Here is a 23,346-nt window from a genome sequence, read left to right as displayed (position 1 = left end):
TGGGGCTATGTGGCTTCTGAGCTGACATGCTTGCTCTTTCCATTCTAAAGAGAAGTTCTAATCAAGTTCATCTTGTTGATTTTGTGCCAAGAGGCATAAAAAACCGGCTCCCTGGATAGCCACCTTTCTCTGCCCAGTCCTCCACCTGACAGCCCACACAGAGCATGGACCAGGGGAAAGTTTTTTGTTTTGTTTTAATTTTTTATTGATATTTTACAGAGAGGAGGAAGGGAGAGAGATAGAGAGTGCTAGAAATGTCAATGAGAGAGAAACATCGACCAGCTGCCTCCTGTACACCCCCTACTGGGGATGTGCCCGCAACCAAGGTACATGCCCTTGACCGGAATCGAACCCAGGACCCTTCAGTCCACAGACCGACACTCTACCACTGAGCCAAACCGGTTTCGGCCAGCGGAAAGTTTTTTAAAGAGCATGACTCAGCTATCTTGACTGGAAGCTTCAGGGATGATTTTTAAAAGGAGTTAGGGGTTGCACCAAACCTGTAGTTCTGACGTCTTTAGGGGTGTGAAACATTTTAAGTCTCCCATGAAAGGCCTAGGCAGGCCTTTTCCTGCCCAAAAATACAGATTAAGATTTTTGCATCTACTTTTTCATTTTTTTAAATTTTTATTTATTTTTAATCTTCACCCAAGAATATTTTTTTTAATTGATTCTATTTTAGAGAGAGTGAAAGAGAGAGAGGACAGAGAAAAATATCAATGTGAGAGAAACACATTGCCCCCTGCACAAGCCCTGACCAGGGCCCGGGCCAGGGAGGAGTCTGAAACTGAGGTACATGCCCTTGACCAGAATTGAACCTGGGACCCTTCCATCTGCAGGCCAACACTCTCCACTGAGCCAGACTGGCCAGGGTTCTGCAACTTCTTCAGAGTTTTTAGAGACTAACGCCCTTCCCCCTCCCCTGCCCACCCAAAAGTCCTCAACAGAACTCGATCCCTGGACTGGACTGTTACTGCTGTGAAGCTGTGAGCGGTCTGCTGTCTGGAGAGCAGAGCGCTGCACAGGGAGGGAGTGGGAAGAGGGCACCTGCGAGGCCGCTGGCCTCCCCTCCAGCGACAGGCCCACGTGGCCGGCCCTGGCAGTGCTCGGGCTGAGTGTCAGGTCTGCTGAGAAGCCGGTCTCAGAGCAGGTGGAAGGAATCGGCAGGAAGGAAACACTGAACCTGACACCGAAGTGGAGGCTGGGCTGCGGCCTTTCTGCACTCCAACCCACCAATCTCCCTGCATCTCTGCCGGTCAGCTAAGCCCCGACTGGAGGATGGATTAGTTCAGGCCGGGCAAAGAGCACCCGGCACACTGCAGGGCCCGTTGCCAGCCCCACCAGGCATCCTGCTGACTGACAAGTCCCGCCCCCACTGGCGTGGCCATGTGTCAGCCTCACCCCTGTGATGCCCCCACCTGCAGAGGGCCAGCCTTGGAGAGGCCTGCAGGGGCTGGACAGGGTCTTCCACGCTCTACCTGAGGGAGGGCAGAGGACAGGAGAGCAGTGCAGCGGGGCCCCCGCCCAGCTCAGGGTACCCTGGCCTGGAGGCTGTTTGGTGACTGAAGGAACAGCCAGCTTCCCCAGAAACAAATTGTGCAGGAAAAAACCAGTGTGGGCACTTCATACCAATCCTTTTTTTTTTCTTTTTTCTTTTTTTTAAATTCTCACCTAAGGAAATTTTTCCTCTGATTTTTAGAGAGAGTGGGAGGGGGAGAGACAGAGAAACATTGATGTGAGAGACACATCAATTGGTTGCCTTCTACATGTACCCAATCAGGCCGGGGATTCAGCCTGCAACCCAGATATGTGCCCTTGACCGGAATCGAACTCGGACCCTTCAGTCCATGGGCCAATGCTCTACACAGTGAACCCAACTGGCCACGGCACACCAGCCAGTCTTAACCAGAGCCGTTTCACCTCGCCCACTGGTTGGAGTGTAAGGGTCTCGACCTGCAAGTGCAGGGTGGCGTCACGTGCACTCAGTGGTTTGGTGAGGGCACAGCGCCCTCTCCGGGAGCCCTGGCCAGGGCCTTCCCCCGTAGGAGGGCCTGGCTCTCGCAGGGATTGGGGAAGGCATAAATAAGGCTTATCTTGGAGGAAACACGTGGAAACCTTATCCCAGAACAATTTTTTTATTCAGTAACTGCTGATCTCCTTCTCCCAACCAGGCTACAAAACCGCCTGAGATGGGCGCCGCACAGCCTCCTGGGGAAGCCCCGCCGGCAGGCAGTGAGGATGGGCAGCAATGGAGACTCGGCCAAAGGCCCTGTTCTGCACCATGAACCCCGGGGAGGAGAGGAGATGGGGCAAATGCAAGGCCAGAAGCCCCCAGGGGTTCTTATACTGGCCTGGGGGATGGAGGAGAGGAAGGCGGGCCCAGCTGTGGCCTCAGGCGTCTTGCTCTGGTTCATGCTGCCCCCTGTTGGCTGTTGCCACTGCCACCTCCCTTCATATTCTAACCAGCCTATGTCTCTGTCTGGTCCCTGTCGTATGGCCACCAGGGGTCTCAAAGCCCCACCTGGGGGCGTGTGGAACATCCCGATGGGACTCTCCCACCTCACAATCCATTCACTCACCGAGACCTGGAGCCCAACTCAGATGACAGCAAAGGAGGCACATCTGTAGGGGGTGTGTCAAGCCTGACTTCCCCTGTGTCTCATGAGGAGGAGGTCCTTGGCTCCCCCGACCAGGCCTTGGAGCTTCCACGTCCCTTCTGCTGAGATGGGAAGGGGCATGGTCCAGCCAGGTGTCCCTGACATGGTTTGCCTCGGCGGTCAGACCGGCCACATGCCTTCGGATGAGTGTGGTGGCAGGTCACATACGCCTGTGAAAGTGAGGTCCTTGGAGTGAGGGGCTGGTGCCCCACAGCACTTCTGTGCTCCCAGCAAGGAGGTCTGTCCCTTCGATACTCCAGCCAAGTAGATCTCCAGGGTCTTGAGCAGCCGCCGTGGGCTCTTCTTGGCCAAGACTTCCAAGTCTGGAACAGAGAGCATTGGGAACAAAAGGCTTGAGGGGGCTTTGGATGCACAGTCCAGGGCCCAGCGGCTCTAGGAGTACCCCAGCCCGGGTCCCATGGAGAGAGGTGAAAGAGGCCTCTAAGATGGGGAGCTCACCATGGAGGGAGATCAAGGGACCACAGGATCCACAGGGACCACACACTCTACCTTGCCCAGGACAACTGCGACTGAATAGTCAGTCCACTGTCGGACTCAGCTTTTGATTCAGAAAATATCACCACAGGTATAAGGGCAGAAAGGGAGGAGGCGGGGCAGACAAGGGAGAGCGAGAAGGCTCCAGAGCAGGGGTCCTCAAACTTTTTAAAGTGGGGGCCAGATCACGGTCCCTCAGAGAGCTGGAGGGCCGGACTATATGAACTACTAATTCCTACTGTAACACCTCGGCTGCGCTCACTGCCCAAAAAACCTGGCGGGCCGGATCAGACTCCTCTGCGGGCCACATGTGGCCCGCGGGCCGTAGTTTGAAGACCCCTGCTCCAGAGGGTGGGCTGGAAAGGAACTGCAGCCAAACCCAGTCTGGTCACCACCCTGGGTCGCCCTAGAAGAGCCAGGCCTCCACAGAAGAGCACACCTTTGAGGACAAAGCCCGAGTCGGCGATGGTCTTCTGCTGCGTCTTCCAGATGTGGGCGAGGTGGAGGAAAGTGGCAGCATAGAAGCTGTTCACCACTGGGATCACCTTCTGCTGCCGATTGCACTCCCTGCAGGAAGGGCGGTGATGGACAAAGGCTGGCACCCGGGTGCCTTTCCCCACTGCCCTCCCGAGAGCCCTTCCCCAGGCAGCCTTCACATCTGAGCTCAGGGTGAGATGGGCTGGCAGGTGGGTCCGGTGCACATGGACGTTGCCTACTGCCCCCAGAAGCCAGCGGTGAGGAAGGAAGCTGGGGAGAATGAGGCGGGAGGGAGGGAACCAGGCTCTGCTGGGTCCTAATCAGCTGGTGGGGTCACGGGGGCGGGGGAATGAGCAGTGGGAGGACTCACCTGGAGAGACACTCCTCTCTTAAGGCCTGGATTGCGATGCGGGTGATGTTCACAGACATCAAACAGAAGGGGAATTGCTGGAATGGAAGTGGCAGGTCAGTGCCAACCCAGGTCTCGCCTTCTGGGTTTCCCTCTTCCACAACCAGCCTGGTCTACAGGGCCCAGAGGCAGCCTGGCCCAGAGGCAGCAACGATGTTACGGATTTTCACAATGACCTCATCTCACAGATGAGGATACGGAAGCTTTGGTGAAATAAATACCTTTCTTAAGGCAGCGGAACCAGGATTCCAACTGGGTCAATTCACTCCAAAGCTGGTTTGCATAACCCCTGGGAGAGTTCTCCGGCTTCTTCAACATCCCAACCCATGAGCCCTTGTTGGCCTTCACCACACCTACCCATCACCCCCTGGGGTTAGGATGAACATGAGAGAGTGAGGCCCAGGTACCTAACTAACTATATAGGTTCTTAAAGTCTCTCCTTCCCTTCCGTAGGCTTCTGGTTGTTTGCTCATAGAGCTTCCTCCAAAATCAGACAGAGAAGGTGCAAGTACGTAGAAAGTCAGCCTTGACTTGCTGGACACCCCATCCCTCAGGAGCAGAGGCCTGAGCACTCCCGAGAGGCAGCATGGAGTCCCACCAGCTCTCACCAGGGTGGGCCTCAGGATGCCCTGCAGGGTCCACCTCAAAGCTTTATTTTTAGAGGAGCAAATTCCTTCCTGTTTAATAACCAAAACACACACACACACACACACACACACACGTGAAAGCAAATGAAAAATGTTTACAAATGTCACATTAGTTTTCATTGTTGAATGTACACAAGGGCATCCACTGAGGACAGACCAAGAGTCCCAGTCTATCCAGTCTACTTCCTCAAGAAGGAGACTCACTACATTATGATATACTGTGCTGTCCAGTATGATAGCAACTAACCACATGCACCTTTTAAAATATAAATTTAAATTAAATAAAATGTAAAATGCTACACTTCTTTAGCTCATCCTAGCATGACTCCAAGTGCTCACAGCGACACGTGCTCGGCTGCTGTGGTGGACAGTGCAGATGTAGGTTTTGGTGGACATCACCGCCTGACCTGTCAGTGGTTTCCTGGCCCCTCCCAGCTTTTCTCAGGGTCTTCCGTGATGCCTGGGTTCCAGATCTTGGCCTGGCCACCTGCTAGCTGTGTGTCCTTTTAAAGCCGCCCAAACGTTGAGATAGCTTTCCTATCTCTCAAAATAAAAAGGGAAATGCAGCCGAAACTGGTTTGGCTCAGTGGTAGAGCATCGGTCTGCGGACTGAAAGGTCCCAGGTTCGATTCCAGTCAAGGGCATGTACATTGGTTGCGGGCACATCCCTAGAAGCAGCTGGTCGATGTTTCTCTCTCATCGACGTTTCTAGCTCTCTATCTCTCTCCTTTCCTCTCTATAAAAAAATCAATAAAATATATTGGGAAAAAAAAAAAAAAAAAGGGAAATGCACTTTGAGTTAACGCAGCGGCCTGAGACTGCTATCCTTAGAAAGGCCTGCATACAAGGTTAGCCCTTGGCTGGCATCTGGGCACTTGGGTTGTGAGAGACGCCTGCCAGTCCCTCAGGATGACTCACTGTGTAAACTCTGTGCAAATAATATGACTTACGTTAAACACCTGCTTTCCCTCTGTGACTCTGGAATTCTGGTGTGTGCTACAGATGGGGCCTGCACAGCCACCCCCCAATAAAAACCCTGACTAAATAGGTAGGATATGTTTTAAAAATTCTTGCGGCATGTCAGTTAAAAATTGCTGCTCTAGACTATCCTCCACTGGGCAGCTGTGGAATCCATTTAAACCTTTCCAGTTGGATCATGTATTCCAAGCTGCTGAAAACCCTCATTTCGCTCAGAGCAAAATCAAAAGCCCTTATCGTACCTACCAGGCACGGCGCCATCTGGTCCCTATTAACCTCTGACCTCCTTTCCTCCTTCCTTCCCTTCCTCCTTCTGCTCCAGCCAGCTTCCCTGCTATTCTTCACATGCCAGACACTCTCCTCAGGACCTGGGCTGCACCTGCTCCCTCTGTGTGGAATGCTCTTCCCCCAGAAACCAGCTTGGCTGACACCCTCACCCCTTCTTGCCTCTCATGGGAGGTACTTTGGCCATCCATAAAATACTGTAACTCCTCCCCACATTCTCCAAACCTTAGCCCACCTGTGCTTCTTCCTTAGCACGTGCATCACTTTCTAACATTCCCATCATTAGTGTATGTATAATGCTTACTTGTCTTCTCTGCTGGAGTTGTTTTGCTCACTGATGTATCTCAAGATCAAGAAAAATAACTAGCACAGGAGGTGCTGAATAAATATTTGTTTAGTGAATGAGTTCCAGGTCCCACAAATCTGGGGGATACATGGCAAGAACAGATCAAATTCATTTCTAAAATGGAAGGAATAGCCCTAGCTGGTTTGGCTCAGTGGATAGAGCGTCGGCCTGCGGACTGAGGAGTCCTAGGTTCTATTCCGGTCAAGGGCATGTACGTTGGTTGCGAGCACATCCCCAGTGGGAGGTGTGCAGGAGGCAGCTGATGAATGTTTCTCATCGATGTTTCTGACTCTCTATCCCTCTCTCTTCTTCTCTGTAAAAAAATCTACTAAAATATATTAAAAATAATAATAAAATAAAATAAAATAAAATAAAATAAAATAAAATAAAATGGAAGGAATACCTACCACCTTTGCTAACTGGGAAAACCATCAAACCCAACCCCAGGGAGAAGACCTGGACAGAGACAGGGCTACAAAAGCCACTTCTGGCCCGTCAGTAACTCCTGACCCAGAGGCAAACCTTCCCTGGGCACACAAGGCGGACTCTTTTCCTTCAGACTTGGGGATTTCCCAGGGGGGTGGTGAGTTGCCTAGTGCTTTTGTACATTATCTCCTTTAATTTTTCCAACTACCCAGCTGGATCCTCCATGATTTCCATTCTACAGATGAGGAAATTGAGGCCCTGGGGAATTGAGGCAATGCTTGACACTCATGCTAATGAGTGCTAGAGCTCAGACTCCAGCACTGACAGGGAAGACCAATCCTGGTTTCTCCCAGTTGTCCTAAGAGCCCTCAGCAATGAGAAAGATTTACCTGGGAGGCCCGCCTGGCTGCTCAAAGAGCCCTGAGCCCAGGTCCTAGCTCCACAGCCCTCTCTGCTGGCTTCCCACCAGAGCCCCACCTGGATGTGGTGATGAGACAGGCGGAAAATCTCCTGGGCCATCAGCAAGGTCTTTGAGTCCATCACCAGGTACAGCAGATGCAGGAGGGCAAGGAAGCCTGCTCCTCTCAGGTCTGTGGCTGGATTTGCTCCTATAGCAGAAACCAGGAAGAAATTGAGGGTGATGAGAGCAATACTTAATGAAATGCCTGCTCCCGGGAGCGTCAATGACTTAGTTATAGGCCAAGTGGGGAGCCTAGCCTTCCCTGACTGACTGTGACAGGACACCCCTTAGCAGGGCAGTCAGAGAGGTGGGACTTCACCCTTTCCTGGTGCTAAGGAGCCCCTTCACTGGAAGTGAAGTAGAGGCCATATGGGAATAATAATGAGGTGCCCCTGCCCTTCCCAGCCAGTGGTACTAGTGGAGGCCAAGTGGGGTAACTGGGTTCCCTCCGAATCTGACAGTAATGAGGTCACAGCCTTCCCCCCCCCTCTCCCCCCCCCCCCACACACACACATTGGCTCAGTATCAGAGGAGGCCTGCTAAAATAGAAGACTTAAAGAAGATCCAGAGTCGAATTACACTATACCCAAAATGTTCAGGACACAATAAAAAAAATCACTTGTTACATAAAGAAAATCACAATTTGGATGAGAAAAGGCAATAAGTAGACAGCAACACCAGAAAAAGGTGTTTAAGCCGGGACCGGTTTGGCTCAGTGGATAGAGCGTCGGACTGTGGACTGAAAGGTCCCGGGTTCGATTCCGGTCAAGGGCATGTACCTTGGTTGCGGGCACATCCCCAATAGGGGGTGTGCAAGAGGCAGCTGATCGATGATTCTCTCTCATTGATGTTTCTAACTCTCTATACCTCTCTCTTCCTCTATGTGAAAAATCAATAAAATATATTAAAAAAAAAAAAAAAAAAAAAAAGGTGTTTAAGCTGCTGCTGTAGGCAGAATAATGGCCCCTCCAAACTGTCCCTGTCCTAATCCCCACAACCTATGTGTATGTAATGTTGCAGGCCAAGGGGGAATTAAGATTGCCGGTAGAATTAACATTGCTAATTAGCAGATAAGAAAATTACCCAGGATTATCTGGAAGGGCCCAATGTAGAAAGTGAAAGAGGGCGGCAGAAACAGTCAGAAAAAGATGGGAGAATAGAATGGGGCTCAGTGAGATGCTATGAAGGAGGAGGAATGCAGGTAGCCTTTAGATGGTGAAAAAGACGAGGAAATTCTCATTGAGGATATAAAATAAAATAAAAACTAAAAGAAAAAAATTATTAAAAAAAAAATGCAGCTCGGCCCTAATTGGTTTGGCTCAGTGGATAGAGCTTCAGCCTATGGAATGAAGGGTCCCAGATTCAATTCCAATCAAGGGCATGTACCTTGATTGCGGGCACATCCCCAGTTTGGGGAGGGGGTTGCAGGAGGCAGCTGATTGATGTTTCTAACTCTATCCTCCTCCCTTCCACTCTGTAAAAAATCAGTAAAATATATATTTTTTAAAATGCAGCTCTACTGCCACCTTGACCTTACCCCAGTGAGACCTGAATGACAGAACTCCTCGATTTATGTTGTTATAGCTACTAAACCTTTGGTAATGCCTTTGATAAGCAATTACTAACACACTTAGAAAAGAAATGAAAATCTCACTAAATATAACTAAAATTAAAAACTCATTGGATGGGCTCAACAGCAGAATAGCTAAAACAGGAAAAGAATCAGTGACAATTTAAATTACCCAATCTGAACAATGAGGGGAAAAAACAAAACAAAATGAGGAGCACTCCAGAGATCCATAAGCTATAGAGCCCGTGGGACCTGTGGTGCAATAACAAAAGACCTAGCATTTGTGCCATCCGAGTTCCACAGGAGAGGAGAAAGTGTGGAGTACTTTTTTTGTGAAAAAAGGACTCAAAAGCAATAATGGGTGAATATTTATCAAATTTGGCAAAAGATCCAAGAAGCTGATTAAACCCCAAATGGAATAAAGTGAAAGATATTCACATCAAGACACATCATAATCAAAACACTGCAAACTAAAGACAAAAAATAAAAATCTTGAAAACATAAAGAGAAAAAAACAACCCCTTAACTATCAGGGAGAAATAATTCAAATGACAGTAGCTTGTTGGCCGGTGTTGCTTAGTGAATTGAACTAGGAAGTCATGGTTCAATTCCTGGTCAGGGCACATGCCCGGGTTGTGGGCTCAGTCCCCAGTAGGAGGCATGAAGGAGGTAGCCAATCGATGACTCTCTCATCATTGATGTTTCTCTCTCTCTCCCTTCCTTTCTCTGAAATCAATAAAAGCTTATTTTTAAAAATGACAGCAGTGCCCTAGCAGGTTTGAGTCAGTGGATAGAGGATTGGCCTGCAGACTAAAGGGTACCAGGTTCGATTCCGGCCAAAGGCACATTCCTGGGTTGTGGGCTTGATCCCCCCCAGTAGAGGGTGTGCAGGAGGCAGCCAATTAATGATTTTCTGTCATCATTGATGTTTCTATCTCTCTCCCTTCCTCTCTGAAATCAATAAAAATATATTATATATTTTAATGCCCAGCGTGGCTCATTGATTAAGCATCAACCTATGAACCATAAGGTCATGGTCAAGGCACATGCCCAGGTTGCGGGCTCGATCCTAGTGTGGGACTTGCAAAAGGCAACTGATCGATGATTCTCTCATTGTTTCTCTCTCTCTCTCTCTCTCTCTCTCTCTCTCTCTCTCTCTCTCTCTCTCTCCCTTCCTCTCTGAAATTAATAAAAATGTAAAAAAATAAAAATGATAGCACCTTTCTCTCCAGAAACCATGAAGCCCAAAAGGTAGCAGCACATTTATCAAGTGCTGAAAAGAACCGTCAACATGGAATTCTACATGTAGGAAAATTACCCTTCAGAAATAAAGGGAAAATCAAGTCATTCTCAGATTTATCACCAGTAGACCTACATAAGAAAATTCCTAAAAGATGTTTTAAAACAGAAAGGAAATGATAAAAAGAATCATGGGATATCAGAAAGGAAGAAAGAACAATGGAAAAGTAAATACAATGGATTTTGCCTCTCCTCTTGAGATTCTTAAGTTGTTTAATGGTTGAAACAAAAATCAAACACACATGATTTTCAGTGTATATAGAGGACATATTTAGGACAATTATACATGAGGAAGGATAAAGGGACTTAAACAGGTTGTCAATACCAACAGACTGTCAATTAATCATGGGTATATAAAGTTTCCTTTTAAAATTAAGATATTTTCCTATTCTATACAAATTAATTTGGTATGATTTTGAAAAAAGTAGCATAATCCAAAAGCAGGTGAAATAATTTTGTTTCACTCAAAAATAAAGCAAACTTTTCATCAATATTAATGGAGAAGAGGAAAAAGAGAAAACCAGATTCCAAACCCTAGCACTCCAGCAGTTTCCACCTCAGAGTAAGTGTCTGACGACGGTCAACGTTTCTCCTGCCACTCTCCTCTCACGTCAGCCACGCTGTTTCTCTAACCGAGGCGAGCAAGCGCCATGTCAGGGCCCTTGCTTATGCTCTACCCTCTTCCTGGAAGGCTTTCCCCGATATCCCTTCCCATGGTGCTGGGCTCTCACTCTAGTCCCGGAATCAGGGGTCCAAGAAGAGAAGATGAACCATTCCTCTCTCTTACCCTGAAAGCCCAGATCTTCCCAGTGATCTCCGTGGAGGGCACAGTCAAACTTGGAGCCGGTCAGCTTCTTATAGATGGTCTTGAGGACTCGGCCATGTGTTGGGTCTTGGCTATCCAGGCCACCTGTCCCAAAACACACCCATGTTTCAGTTGGCTTCCCCTTCAAAGGAAGACTAAGTGCTTCTCAAGATAGATCCAGACTGTACTCAAGACACCCTGTTCTCCCAGACTTTCACTCTCAGCCCCTGCTCCCCACATCAACATGGAAAATGCAAGACCCTTGGATGAGGCTTAGTAACAGGGTGGGCAAACAGCGCTCTCTGCCTGACCTCATCGGCAGCACCTGCTCGGTGGCAGCGCCAGTGCACTCACACTGAGCAATGGTCAGGACCAGGTCCCTTTCTTCACGGAGGCCCTGGTGGAGCTTTGGAGGCCCGAAGAGGCAGTGCCGGAGGGCAGCAAGCCCAGTCCTTCGAATCGTTGGCTGGATCCTTTTCTGGGGAGAAAGTTGCGGATAATGGGTAGCATGCTGGGTTCACCTGCTTTAATGAACTTCTCATTAGGCTAAGCACAGGGACTATTCTTTCAGAAAGACATACTTCTCCCATTAAGTGGCTGGTCTCTGGGCCAGGGAAAAAGGGGGCAGACGCTGTGAAGCATCTGAGAATCTCTGGAGACAGGCTCTCCCAGCTCTTAAGTTCTTTGTAAACAGAGATGTCCCCAAGCATATCAGTCAGTTGTGTACATTTGGTCCTTCAGGCTCTTCCAGAACTAGCTATTCCATCGACTGTCAAGGAAGCTGGCTAAGGGGACTCCCTCATGTGGTCTCACAAACACCAGACCAGGTTTCCTAGCAGGGCTGCTTCTGCATAGCCTTTGTATATTTGCCTGTGTCTCTCCATAAAGGACGTAATTTATAAAGTCTAGCACCGCTCTCAAATTCTAGGATGAGATAGTCAGTGGGGACAGGAGTGGAGTGGAGACTTTTTTGGAGCTGGGTACCTCTGAGGGGAGCTAGAGCCTTCTGCTACCATCACTACCAGCACTTCCTAAACCAGGCCATGCTGGCTTCTCATTGCTCAGGGCTGCTGCCAGGGACTTAAAACAAACTGATCTGGGTAGCTTCTGGCAACCTGATTCCTATCTTCTCAGCCTCTCTCTTGAGCCAGGTTTTAGGTACAAGATCTGAAATCACATTCCTCTAAACTTACTTCTGGTCACTCAAGATGCCCCAGAAAGCTCGCCAGCTTTTATTCTCAATACTAGAGGCTTGGTGCACGAAAGTTTGTGCACTGGAGGGGGAGGGGGTGTCCCTCATCCTGGCCTGCATCCTCTCGCAGTCCAGAACCCCCCAAGGGGTCCTTAGCGCTGCTACAGAGGCAGGAGAGGCTCCTACCACTGCCACTGTGCTCGCCAACTGTAAGCCTGGCTTCTGGCTGAGCGGCGCTCCCCCTGTGGGAGTGCACTGACCACCAGGGGGCAGCTCCTGCATTGCGTGTCTGCCCCCTGGTGGTCAGTGTGCATCATAGTGACTGGTAGTTCCACCGTTTGGTCGATTTGCATATTAGCCTTTTATTATATAGGATTCTTTCTTTTCCCAATCCTACATATTTTTTAAATTCCCTGATAGCTTCTAATACCTTTAGAGAATGGGGTATTTTCCTACAATACATTAGCCATTAATTACTCAGCTCTGGACAGGCTGCCTTGCTTCCTCAAGGAACTACCGAGTATTTGATTCCAGACCTCTGCATCATTACCAGGGAAGAGCAGGGAGCAGCTACATGGACCTCGGTATGACAGGGCCACCAGAGCTCTGGGCACAGACCCAGAAAGGCCACGGGGGTCCTGCATGCAACAAGGGTCTTTGGCAGCCACGAACCTGTACCCCAAGATTTTTCTAGGTGAGACAGGACCCTCAACTGGAAGCTTCCATCTGCTTGCCCAGTGCCCTGTCCTGGTGGGATAGAAATCTGGTTCCTGGGAAGAAGTGGAGATCCCAAAGCTCCCTATGTCATACCTTGAAGGAGGAGAGGTCGATGGTCTGGAAATGCTGCAGGGCCTCACTGAAGGAGATCAGCTGTGCAGGCTGGTCTGTCTGGCTTCCTGTGGCAAAAGGGAAGAGGCAGAAACCCAGGATTTGTAACAGTAGTCAGTGTCAGCAGGCATTCACTGAGGCGTTCCAGTTGTCACCTCTAAGCTCAGATTCCAGCTGTAAACACCAGACACCCAAAGCTGCTGGATCAACTTCCCTTTCAGACAAGGCTGGTCAGAGGCTTGCAAGCCGATCTATGCTGTGAGTAGGGAAGGATCTGCCCCTCAGGTGCTCCCTAAATTCCACTCATCTGTGAGGGGGTGTCACTAGTGGAGTAGGTACACACTAAAGGGTGTGCCACAGTTTTGCTCAGGGGTATTTCCTAATTCCTACTTTGCCCCTTCTCACACCTCTCTCTATCCTGTGTTCCTGTCCACAGGGAATTAACTTGTAAGTTAACAATAACGTCTCTCCCATATGGTGCTAGTTCTGCTTTCCTGTAGCTCTCAGAAAGAGATGTGAGAATTTTTTACGAAGCTCAGAACCGTCCAGCAGATGGCTTCAGCCCCCAACTCCAGGGATTTCCTTGTATAGTGAACCACCTGCTCAGCCTTATGCAGGGGCTGGCCGCCCGCCTCCGTCCTTCTGCTAACCTCATCCCTCTACAGAAGCTGACCATGCCACCGTCCTCCCTGAGTTCTCTCAGGGTTGGGTAGATGGCAGCCCTTTCCCCATGGCATTCATTCCCATTTCTTCCAGAAAGTCACTGTTAGATTTGGAAAGAGTTTTTATTCTATTTCAGCCAAAATAAGGCCATTCAGGAACTGTCTCCTAATCTCAGTCACAGAAAAATTAGCCTCATGTGTGGACAGTGCCTTGACCAGCAGCAGGTTGTGTGGAGACAGTGCATTCTTGCAGTTACCTGTATCCGGCTGGATGTTCTGCACGGCTTCCCATTCTTCCTGGGCTCTGAGCACCTCTGGGCTCACAACTGCAACAGTGAGAAAAGGAGACCCTCTGAGCTCCGGGCAGTCTGCTTCACCGTCAGCCCTCAGCCTTGGGTCTTGCTGCCCTCAGGTACCCTCTTCATGAGGCTGCCAGAGTGAGCTTCCAGAAAGGCAGATCTGATGTCCCGCCCTGGCTCCCTGGTCAAAACCCTCCAGGGATTCTCCATAATTCTCAAGGTAAAACTCAACTCTTTAGCATAGCATCTCAGTACTCACAATCTGGACCCTTTTACCTCTCTAACTCTGCTGTCTGACATAAAGGCTACCTAAAGGTTCTCCATACTTCCCACCTCCAGTGCTGTGGCACAGACTGCTCTCCCTCTGATGACAGTCAGCAAGCCCGTCAACTGAAATCCCTTCTGGTGTAACTCCTTCTCATCCTTCAGTTAATTTTGATTACCACCCTCACCTGGATGCCTTATCAGTCTTGTGACCATCTTTCTCCCACTGCACTGGGAGCTACATGAGGGTGAGGCTCTCCAGAACCTAGGACAGTGCCTGACACATGACACGTGCTCAATATTTGATGAATGAATAAAGCACGATAAGAGGGGGGAAGTAGAAGAAAAAACAACAACAGCATGATAGGCTCTCTATAGCCACTACATGGCCCTTTTCTCCAAACCACAGCTGTCACTCTCTGGCCCAAATTTCTAGTGGCGTGTACTGTCACTGGTTTTTCCCATTTGCTATGGAGGACATCAATAAATAGTGGAAAGGATGAAGAGACTTCAGTTAAATACCAACAACTGAGATCCCTCTAGCCTCAGTGGCAAAAGCAGTTTAAGACAGTTCCTCTCTGCCTTGAACTCATGGCTGAGGACCTCATGTGACAATAAACTATTTTGAAAGTATACTTGCAAATTAAATAAAATTCTACCAAGAACTCAAAACACCAGTGGACAATGAGGAAGAGTGGCTGGGAAGCAGTAGCGGATGGTTGCTGAAAGCACACTGAGTCTAGAGCAAGCACGTCAAACTCGTGACTCACGGGCCGCATGCCTCATTTATTTGGCCCATGTTAGCCTTTGAGTTTGACATGCTTGCTCTAGAGCCTATTGCTGGTGAACAGTTCATCTCCATTTATTAGCTGTTCTTTGGGCCAGTTACTTAACCATCGGTAACCTCTCGTGGACTACTATGCGGTCGATGTAACTCTTCGACCTCTTCGGGGAATATGTGGCCCAAAGGTAAGTGCTTAACACATGTTAGTTAGTATCATGGACACAGTCGTGGGCTTGAGCCCAGCAGGGCAGTGAAGAGTGGTGGCAGATCAGATGGGTCCTGGGTCCTGAATGTCTGGAACTCTGGGAAACTCAATCTTATCAGCCCCAAACTCTGGGTGGGGCAGCAGACACAGAACCTCAGGGCTTCCAAGCTGGATAACTTCAACAGAATATAGAATACTCGATCTACCATGATAGTAAAAAACAAAAAAAACCCCTTCACCCTGGATGGTGTGCTCAATGGTTAGGGCACCAGCCTATGCACCAAATGGTTACAGGTTCAATTACCAGTCAAGGGCATATACCTAGGTTGCAAATTGGTGTGACTCTTGCACATCTATGTCTCTCTCCCTTTCTCCCTCCCTTCCACTCTAAAAATCATTGGAAAACATATCCTCTGGTGAGGATTAACAACAACAACAACAACAACAACAAACAGTGTGGGGTAAAAGCAGGTTTATAATTGTAAGCAAAACAAAGTTTATATTTGTATTAATATTTATCATGCACTAGTGGGGCCCCTCAGTCTGGCCTGCAGGGATTAGGCCAAAATCAGCTCTCCAACATCCCCCGAGGGGTCCCAGATTGCAAGTAGGTGCACACAGGCCAGACCAAGGGCCTCTAGTATGCATATAAGATCTTTGGTTAATCTCTTCCCGCCCTCTTCCCTCCAAGATTCATCAGTTTGTTCCATGTTTCCATGCCTGTGTTTTCCACTCCTGTGTTGAATGTCTGCTCTCTGGTGGCCAGTCTGCATCATAGCTACCAGCCAGTTGACTGGTGGCTTAGGCCTTTATGTATATAGACTAGAGGTCTGGTGCACAAAATTCATGCACAGGTAGAGTCCTTAGGCCTGGCCCACAATCAGGGCTGATGGGAGCCTGCTGGCCGGCCGGGGCCTCCCTTCCTTGGCTTCCGGCCAGGGCCTTTCTTTGTTCCACACTGCTCCCTGGTGGTCAGCGCATGTCATAGTAAGCAATCGAACTCCTGGTCTCCTGGTCGAACTCACAAGGGGACAATTTGCATATTAGGCACTTATATATGGATTACTGTATTATTTTCCATACGAACAACCGTAAACCTGCTTTTGCCCACCCAGTAATGTAGGAAAGAACCATATAAAGCAGATAAAATAAGATGTTTTTTCAAAGCCCTTTTGCATATACTGTCTTATTTATTTTCATAATATCCTTTTGAGGATAAAGGAGGTTTTACTATTTCTACTGTAGGCACAGAGATTATATTATTTTCCCAAAGGCACATAGTAATCAGTCACTAGCAGGGCTAGATTATAACTCAGATCTTGTGACTCCTCCAGTGTTGATTCTAATTTTCCTTGAATAATGATAAATCTGCAAAATTCTGTAGGACAAGTACTGAGAAATTCAAATGATGAAAAGCAGATCTATGGTCAGCTCTGACTTGGGCCCCCCAAGCTCCAAGGGCCCTGAAGGGGACTTACCACCTGGAGCCCATCCATTAGTGTCTGCTGTCAGGGCTCGGAGGAGGCTATGGTTCTTCAACTCCGATATCTGCAGGGCAGTGATCTTTAGTGTAAGGGTAGATCCATGTCCCCCCAACCACACAAACATGCCCCACCCATTGTACTGAATATCCCTGAAACTTTGGGCCAGAAGGATCTAATCTACTTTGATGGGTTGATTAAAGCCAATCTTAAAGAGAGGCACCTGGAAAACTCCAACTCTGATGTAGAAGTTAAGTGATCTGGGGACGTGTAAGCCTTCCATGCATAGTAAACAATCAAAATCCACACAACTCAGTAAGGCTGCATGTGCCTTTGGTATTCCCGTTGCACTTTATATTTTGCTTCACTAGAGCAATTATCTTACTAGACAGACGCTGTTTTTTTGTTTGTTTGTGCCCCACACCCCTTCTCCTCAGTATGAGCTCCTGAAGGGCAGGGTCTATGCCACTGGTCAGCAAACTCATTAGTCAACAGAGCCAAATATCAACTGTACGATTTAAATTCCTTTTGAGCAGGGACCGGTTTGGCTCAGTGGATAGAGCATTGGCCTGGGGACTGAAAGGTCCCGGGTTCGATTCCGGGCAAGGGCATGTACCTTGGTTGCGGGCACATCCCCAGTAGGGGGTGTGCAAGAGGCAGCTGATCGATGATTCTCTCTCATCGATGTTTCTAACTCTCTATCCCTCTCTCTTCCTCTCTGTGAAAAATCAATAAAATATATTTAAAAAATAAATAAAAATAAATTCCTTTTGAGAGCTGAAAACCAACTTCTGCACATGGGCGACAAAGTTTCAATCGCACTGTACATGCGTGCCTGCCTATGGTATTTTGTAGAAGAGCCAAAGAGCCGCATGTGGCTCGCGAGCCACAGTTTGCCGACCACTGGTATATGCCATCTTGTGTCATGGGTTCCTGGCACCACCTAATAGCATGCAACAAAAACTTGTATTGGAGGGAGGTACTAAAGTGAGTGCAATATGTACAGGAATTCCTCTGAAAGCCAGAAGAGCACTGCTGTCCTTGTCCTTTGGTGGAGAGTTCCCAGCAGACACACTTTTGACCTGAAAGACAAACCAAAGTCACTCTCCCAGGCACATGTCAGCCCCAAAGATGACAGCTTAAATGTCACTCCTTTCCCCAGTACCACACACACACACAGATGGATGAACTCCTAAGAAGTTAACTATAAGAAATACTATAAGGGAAAGCTTCTGTTTAATCTAATGTTAAGAAAACCTGCAAAAAGCTGAGTTAATGTTATCTCAGAAATCTTACACAGATTTCCTGGCTCTGTTTAAAGGTCTCTGAGTAAGCGAAGTTCAGTGAGGCAGTTCCCTCACTTTTGGCCTTTCTGCTCAGCCAAACCTTTCCCCTATGAGAGCTTAAAAAACAAACCTGACAAACTTTTTGCAACTCATACCACCCATATAGCACTAATTTACCTAATATGTTAAAAATTAGTTCCAAAACCAGTAAGAAAAAATTACCCAAACCAGTAGAAAAACAGGCATAGATATGGCTATTTTACATAAAAAGAAACACAAATAATTCTTAAACATATGAAAAGATGCTCTATCTTAATCAGGATAAGAGAAATGTGAAATAAAACTACTCTGAAACACTTTTTCACCTAGTGTATTATCAAACACCAAATACTAGAGAATAAATTGTTACCACTTCTATAGCTTGACAATACCTGACAAAATTATACATTCTTTGTACATTCTGGACCTGCAATTGCATTCTAGATTCATCTAACAGAGATACTCATCCATGTGCAAAATAAAATGCTTATGGTGTCATTCACTGTAGCACTGTTTATAATAGTAAAAGGGTAAAAAAATGTTCACTAATGAACTAAGTAAACAAATTAAAGCATATTCACTAAATGAGAGCCTATTATACACATAAAGAAGAATAAGAAAGTGCTTTATGGACAATATGGGACAATCTTCATGACATATTAAGTGAAAAAGCAAAGGGTAGATTATACTCTGTATGTTTTGAAATTTGAATTATGTGAATGTATTATTTTCTGTAAAATAAGTAAAAATAAAAGAAAATAATTAATAAAGGAATCATTGCTGAAGTCAAAGCCCTCTAATCCTAGATTATCCCATTACTCTAATCCCTTCTACATATTTTTGCTAATACTCCTTAAAATCAGCTTTGATTTTTTAAAAAATATACATATATTTTATTGATTTTTTACAGAGAGGAAGAGAGAGGGACAGAGCCAGAAACATCAATGAGAGAGAATCATCGACTAGCTGCCTCCTGCACACCCCCCACTGGGGATGTGCCCGCAACCAAGGTACATGCCACTGACCGGAATAGAACCCGGGACCTTCCAGTCCGCAGGATGACGCTCTATCGACTGAGCCAAACCGGTTTCGGCAAGCTTTGATTTTTTTTTTTTTTTATCCCTGGGAGATGAGAATGAACCTCCTAACATATCAGAACTGGGCCAACTCCTCCAAAACTGGCCTCATGGTGCCTAAGTACTAGTATTTACCACTTCAATCCAATGAACACACTATTGCAATTACTCTCACTTCTATTTCTAGGGTCATGTGATTTTCCTCTAGAACAGTGTTTTTCAACCTTTTTTGGGCAAAGGCACACTTGTTTCATGAAAAAAATCACGAGGCACACCACCATTAGAAAATGTTAAAAAATTTAACTCTGTGCCTATATTGACTATATATAAAGTAATTCTCTTGAATAGGAATCAAATAAACACAAAGAAAGTATTTTATAATTACTTTATTATGAAATATTAAGTAAACAAAATAGTGAAAAATTATAAAATTCTTGTCTTGTCTGCACCTATGGCACACCAGGCAACATCTCGAGGCACACTAGTGTGCCGCGGAACAGCGGTTGAAAAACGCTGCTCTAGAATACACACCTACCTCCAACTTCTCTGTGTCCTCAGTTCCCTTCTTCAAAACCTCCTAAAGGTGGCCTACCTTACCAACTGGGGCTACAATGGTATCTCACTTACCTTAAGTCTAAAGCCGTTATATATGCACCACAGATTTCTCTGCCAAGGCCTATGTCCCCATTCAGAATCTGCTGCTTTGAGCATAAGGACCGTCTCTTACTAATATACTTCTTTTATATCTCCCATGCTCATTCACATAGTACTAGGCACAAAATACTATGTTATCAAAAATACTTGGTGATTCACCATGCTGAACAACTCCCTGCAGGGGTCTGTGTACTTAGGGTTCATTTCATCCTTCCTTTCCCTCTCCAGTTCAGTCCCCTCCAGTGTCCAAAGACTTCCCTTTGGAAATACAGCTCACCTGTCTTAATTCAGTGAAGGCAACCCCCAAAGCAAAAAGGCTTTGTCGTAGTTCCTACCACTATATCCCACAGGCTCCACTTAGGAATACATTTTTTGGTCAGAGCACATATAAGAATCAACCAATGAGTGCATAAATAAGTGGAACAAGAAATCAATTTCGATCTCTTTCTCCATTCCTCTAAGAAGAAAACATTTCTAGGCAAGGTAGTGGGAAAGATAAAACTTGCACAGAGATAGGTCACTCTGAACCAAGAGTCTGAGGATAATCAGGCCGAATCAATGAAATACAAATGTTTAGAAAGATTCCTCACTGAAATTCTCATTCTACCAAGCAACCAAAACTCAAATCCCACAACCCACTAAGAAAATAAGCTCTCAGAAAGGCAACTGACCCAGAGGTGAATAGAAGCTTCTTCTAATAGAACAAAGAGAACTATAATGAGGGTTTTTCCTAAACATAAAGTTCCACATTCGCTTGATGTTTTTATTACTGTTAATGATATACCCCACACCAAAACTTTCCCCCAAAACAGAAGTGCTTGCTTACCTGTCCATCTCTTAATTCTTCCTCATTATGGAAAGAGCAAGATTTTTCATTCATGACTCAGAATCATTTGTTCAAGTGAGCTTTGTCCGTGGGCTCAGAAAGGAGTTTATTAAGGTCTGCGATTAGAAGCTATGGGGAGAGCCAGAAATCCAACTGCTCCACCTTTGCCTTCCTTTTTGGCAGTCATTCAGACTTAGAGCAAGAAAACAGTCCCTCTGTGCCATCACCAGGGTGTGGGTTTCTGTGAGTACTGAAAGAAGTCCCTGAGGTCTTTGAAGCCTCAGCCCTGTAAAAAAAAAAAAAAAAAAAAAAAAAGAAAGAAAGAAAGAAAGCTGGTTTCATCATTCAGTTATGCTTCTGCTGAGAAAAACTGACTTTAAAAAAATCTGTTGTTCTTTTTAAAATGTTAAAATATTTTTATTTTTTAAATAATATTTTTTATTTCAGAGGGAGAGAGATAGAAACATCAATGATGAGAAAAAAATCATTGATTGCTGCCTCCTGCATGCCACACACTGGGGATTGAGTCCACAACTCTGGTATGTGCTGTGACTGGAAATCAAACCGAGACCTCCTGGCTCATAGGTTCATGCTCAACCACTGAGCCTTGCCAGCTGGGCTGTAAATTTATTCTTAATAAGCTGCCTTAGTCAAAGGCCTACCTCTTACTACCCATACCACTGGATGGAAAGAAGGGGACCCTCCAGGAGTCTACGGGCTGGGTTCTCAGTATCCGAAAGGTAGCAGTACCACTGCCAGTGGTGGGATGCTGTTTCTGACAGTGGAGTTAATCTAGGGAAGTTTATCAAAGAGGTGAGGCTAATGGGTGGCATCTTGAGAGGTAGTCTTAGCTGAAGTGCTCAGGCTTGGGTCTAGGGGCTTATTAGACCTGGTTCCTACAATGATAGAAATTTAAAATGCAACACAATGTTAGCCTTTTTCAGTTGTCATTAATATTGCACATGTTGCAGCTGCTTAGCCAGTTTGGCTAACTCAGCCTTTCATTCCATATCTATCTTCAGAAGAGAGAGGGAGAGGCCCATACTTCCATCACAGGAGAACGGGATACATCACAACAAAAAGCCAGGTCAGCCCTGGCTGGTGTGGCTCAGCTAACTGAGCATCATCCCATGCTCCAAGAATTTGCCAGTTCGATTCCCAGTTAAGGCACATGCCCGGGGTTGCTGGCTTGATCCTCAGTAGTGGGCATGCAGGAGGCAGCCAATGGATGTTTCTCTCTCTCCCCCTCTCTAAAATACATACCAACAAAACAAAAACTGCCTTTGATTCAAGCTTCATATCATCTTCCTCTTTAATTATTAAAAAATAAAAATAAAAAAGCCAGATCATAATGGACAGATGGTCCACACACAACTGACCATCATACTTCACAGACTCGAGTGTCTAAGAAGGGCCTCATCTCTAGGTCAGCCTCACTGTGGGAATATAATTTGGATTTCCTAAGAACTGGCTGCCAGTAACAAAAAGGACTCTTCGTGGGGGTAGGACACACTGATTCCTACCCAAGGAGCAGGGATACCTCCTGGCTCTTGGGCTGGGCATCTGGCTCATTGTGCTTTAGAGAGAGGATAGCGTTCCTTACTCATGGCAGCTCAGGAACCAGCTCCCTCTACGTCCTCCTGGGCCTCAGCATCTGCTTCCCTTTTCCCCCTCCTCCTTGACCCCCATGACAGCGTCTGACAAAACACTCATACACCGGCCAGCCTTGGGAAGGTGAGAGGCAGGTAGGGTAACAGCAATCTCAGGAAGCCCTTCTGGCACCGAGCATGAAATGAGCCAAGCAGAGTAGAAGCATCAGCAGCATTGCACGCCTGCTAGGGCCTCGGTTCTGGCTGGAGCACTGCTGGGGGCTTCTACAGAGACAGTGACTATCTTATCAGAGAAAGAAAGGAGCAAACTGTCAAACGCACAAGAACTGTTATTTCTTAGGTCACTCCCATCTCTATTAGGCATGTTCCTTAGAGCTGGACCTAAGGAAATGGCCTTCCTTTTATATATATAATTTGTTGATTTCAGAGAGTAAGAGAGATAGAAACATCAAGGATGAGAATTATTGATCGCTGCCTCCTGCACACCCCACACTGGGGATCAAGCCCGCAATCCGCATGTGCCCCGACCGGAATCCAACGGTGACCTCCTGGCTCATAAATCGACGCTCAACCACTGAGTCACGCTGCCAGGTAAGATGGATCCTTTTTAAAGGAAGTATTTATGGTGTATCCGCTTTAGAGAAGGGACTTCATTGGGGTTTGACTCTCTCACTGCTTGCTGGAGCTTAAACTCTCTGAGTATATATTTAATTTAGAAACGGGGTCCACGCCTCAACTACAAATGCGCACACAGGTATGGCAGCTCTCCGGTCCTTCCATCAGGCTCGTCGCTGGACGCCCCGGTCCCGCCCGGTCCCCTGGCCGCCCCCACGGAGGGAGGGGCCGCGGGACCATCCGGAGGCCCGGGGCGCCCGTAGGCCCCGCCCACGGCAACGCCGGTCCCTGGGGGCGCCGCGGCCAGAACCGCGGGCCAGTTTGGGGAGCTGGGCGCCCGCCGGCGGCGAGCGGGTCCCGCACGGACACCTCTCTCCGGAGGGGAAACTGAGCAAAGCCACTTGCCTCAGGTCCTCGGCCGAGCGCGGGCCGGAACCCAAGTCTCCGGCGTCCCTGTCGGGGTTCTCTCTCAGTCCCGCACCTCTCAGCCTCGCCTCGCCCCGGGACCACCACTGGCACCCCACATTCCCTCCTTCAGGGCCCCCGGGCTGGCCCGACGCGCTCCCCCAAAGCTTTCCCACCGCAGCCGCCGCCGGCCGCCTCCCACTGCGCATGCGCCCGCCCGCCCCGCGCCGGCGGGGGAGGGGCGAACCGCCCGTGGGCGTGGCGTC

At 47.7% G+C, this 23,346-nt stretch overlaps 2 protein-coding genes across 4 annotated transcripts in view; one reads left to right on the top strand and one right to left on the bottom strand.

Moving 5' to 3' along the window:
* The window catches only part of CAPG (capping actin protein, gelsolin like), a 119,960-nt gene that overhangs the window by 15,303 nt on the left and 81,311 nt on the right, over positions 1–23,346 (top strand). The window lies entirely within an intron of this gene.
* Positions 202–23,299, bottom strand: ELMOD3 (ELMO domain containing 3). Of its 3 annotated transcripts, none has more exons than XM_084900268.1 (12): positions 23,081–23,299; positions 20,451–20,736; positions 17,574–17,651; positions 16,567–16,636; positions 13,794–13,862; positions 12,857–12,942; positions 11,209–11,332; positions 10,837–10,959; positions 7,198–7,328; positions 4,000–4,076; positions 3,592–3,719; positions 202–2,980 (listed from the first exon to the last, which is right to left on the bottom strand). In XM_084900268.1, the coding sequence occupies exons 2-12, from the start codon at positions 20,502–20,504 to the stop codon at positions 2,778–2,780; spliced, it is 1,143 nt and encodes a 380-aa protein (XP_084756394.1). In that variant the 5' UTR covers positions 20,505–20,736; positions 23,081–23,299; the 3' UTR covers positions 202–2,777. The 3 variants fall into 3 exon arrangements, with proteins under 3 accessions (XP_084756394.1, XP_084756396.1, XP_084756395.1); XM_084900270.1 differs by having other exon boundaries at positions 16,570–16,636; XM_084900269.1 differs by lacking the exon at positions 23,081–23,299 and adding an exon at positions 22,792–23,040.

Source organism: Pipistrellus hanaki, assembly GCF_964339955.1.
Source record: "Pipistrellus hanaki genome assembly, chromosome: 12".
Classification (NCBI taxonomy): Eukaryota; Metazoa; Chordata; class Mammalia; order Chiroptera; family Vespertilionidae; genus Pipistrellus; species Pipistrellus hanaki.
Note: the sequence above shows the minus strand (reverse complement) of the source record. Positions and strands in the feature narration are given on the sequence as shown.

What these genes read in the sequence shown, in the direction of transcription:
- ELMOD3 (XM_084900268.1), bottom strand. Translation starts at nt 20,504, where the DNA reads ATGAATGAAAAATCTTGCTCTTTCCATAATGAGGAAGAATTAAGAGAT. An exon ending in TCGACCTCTCCTCCTTCAAG is followed by an intron (nt 11,333 to 12,856) that starts GTATGACATAGG and finishes CTTTCTCCCCAG; the next exon opens with AAAAGGATCCAGCCAACGAT. An exon ending in GGTCCTGACCATTGCTCAGT is followed by an intron (nt 10,960 to 11,208) that starts GTGAGTGCACTG and finishes GTTTTGGGACAG; the next exon opens with GTGGCCTGGATAGCCAAGAC.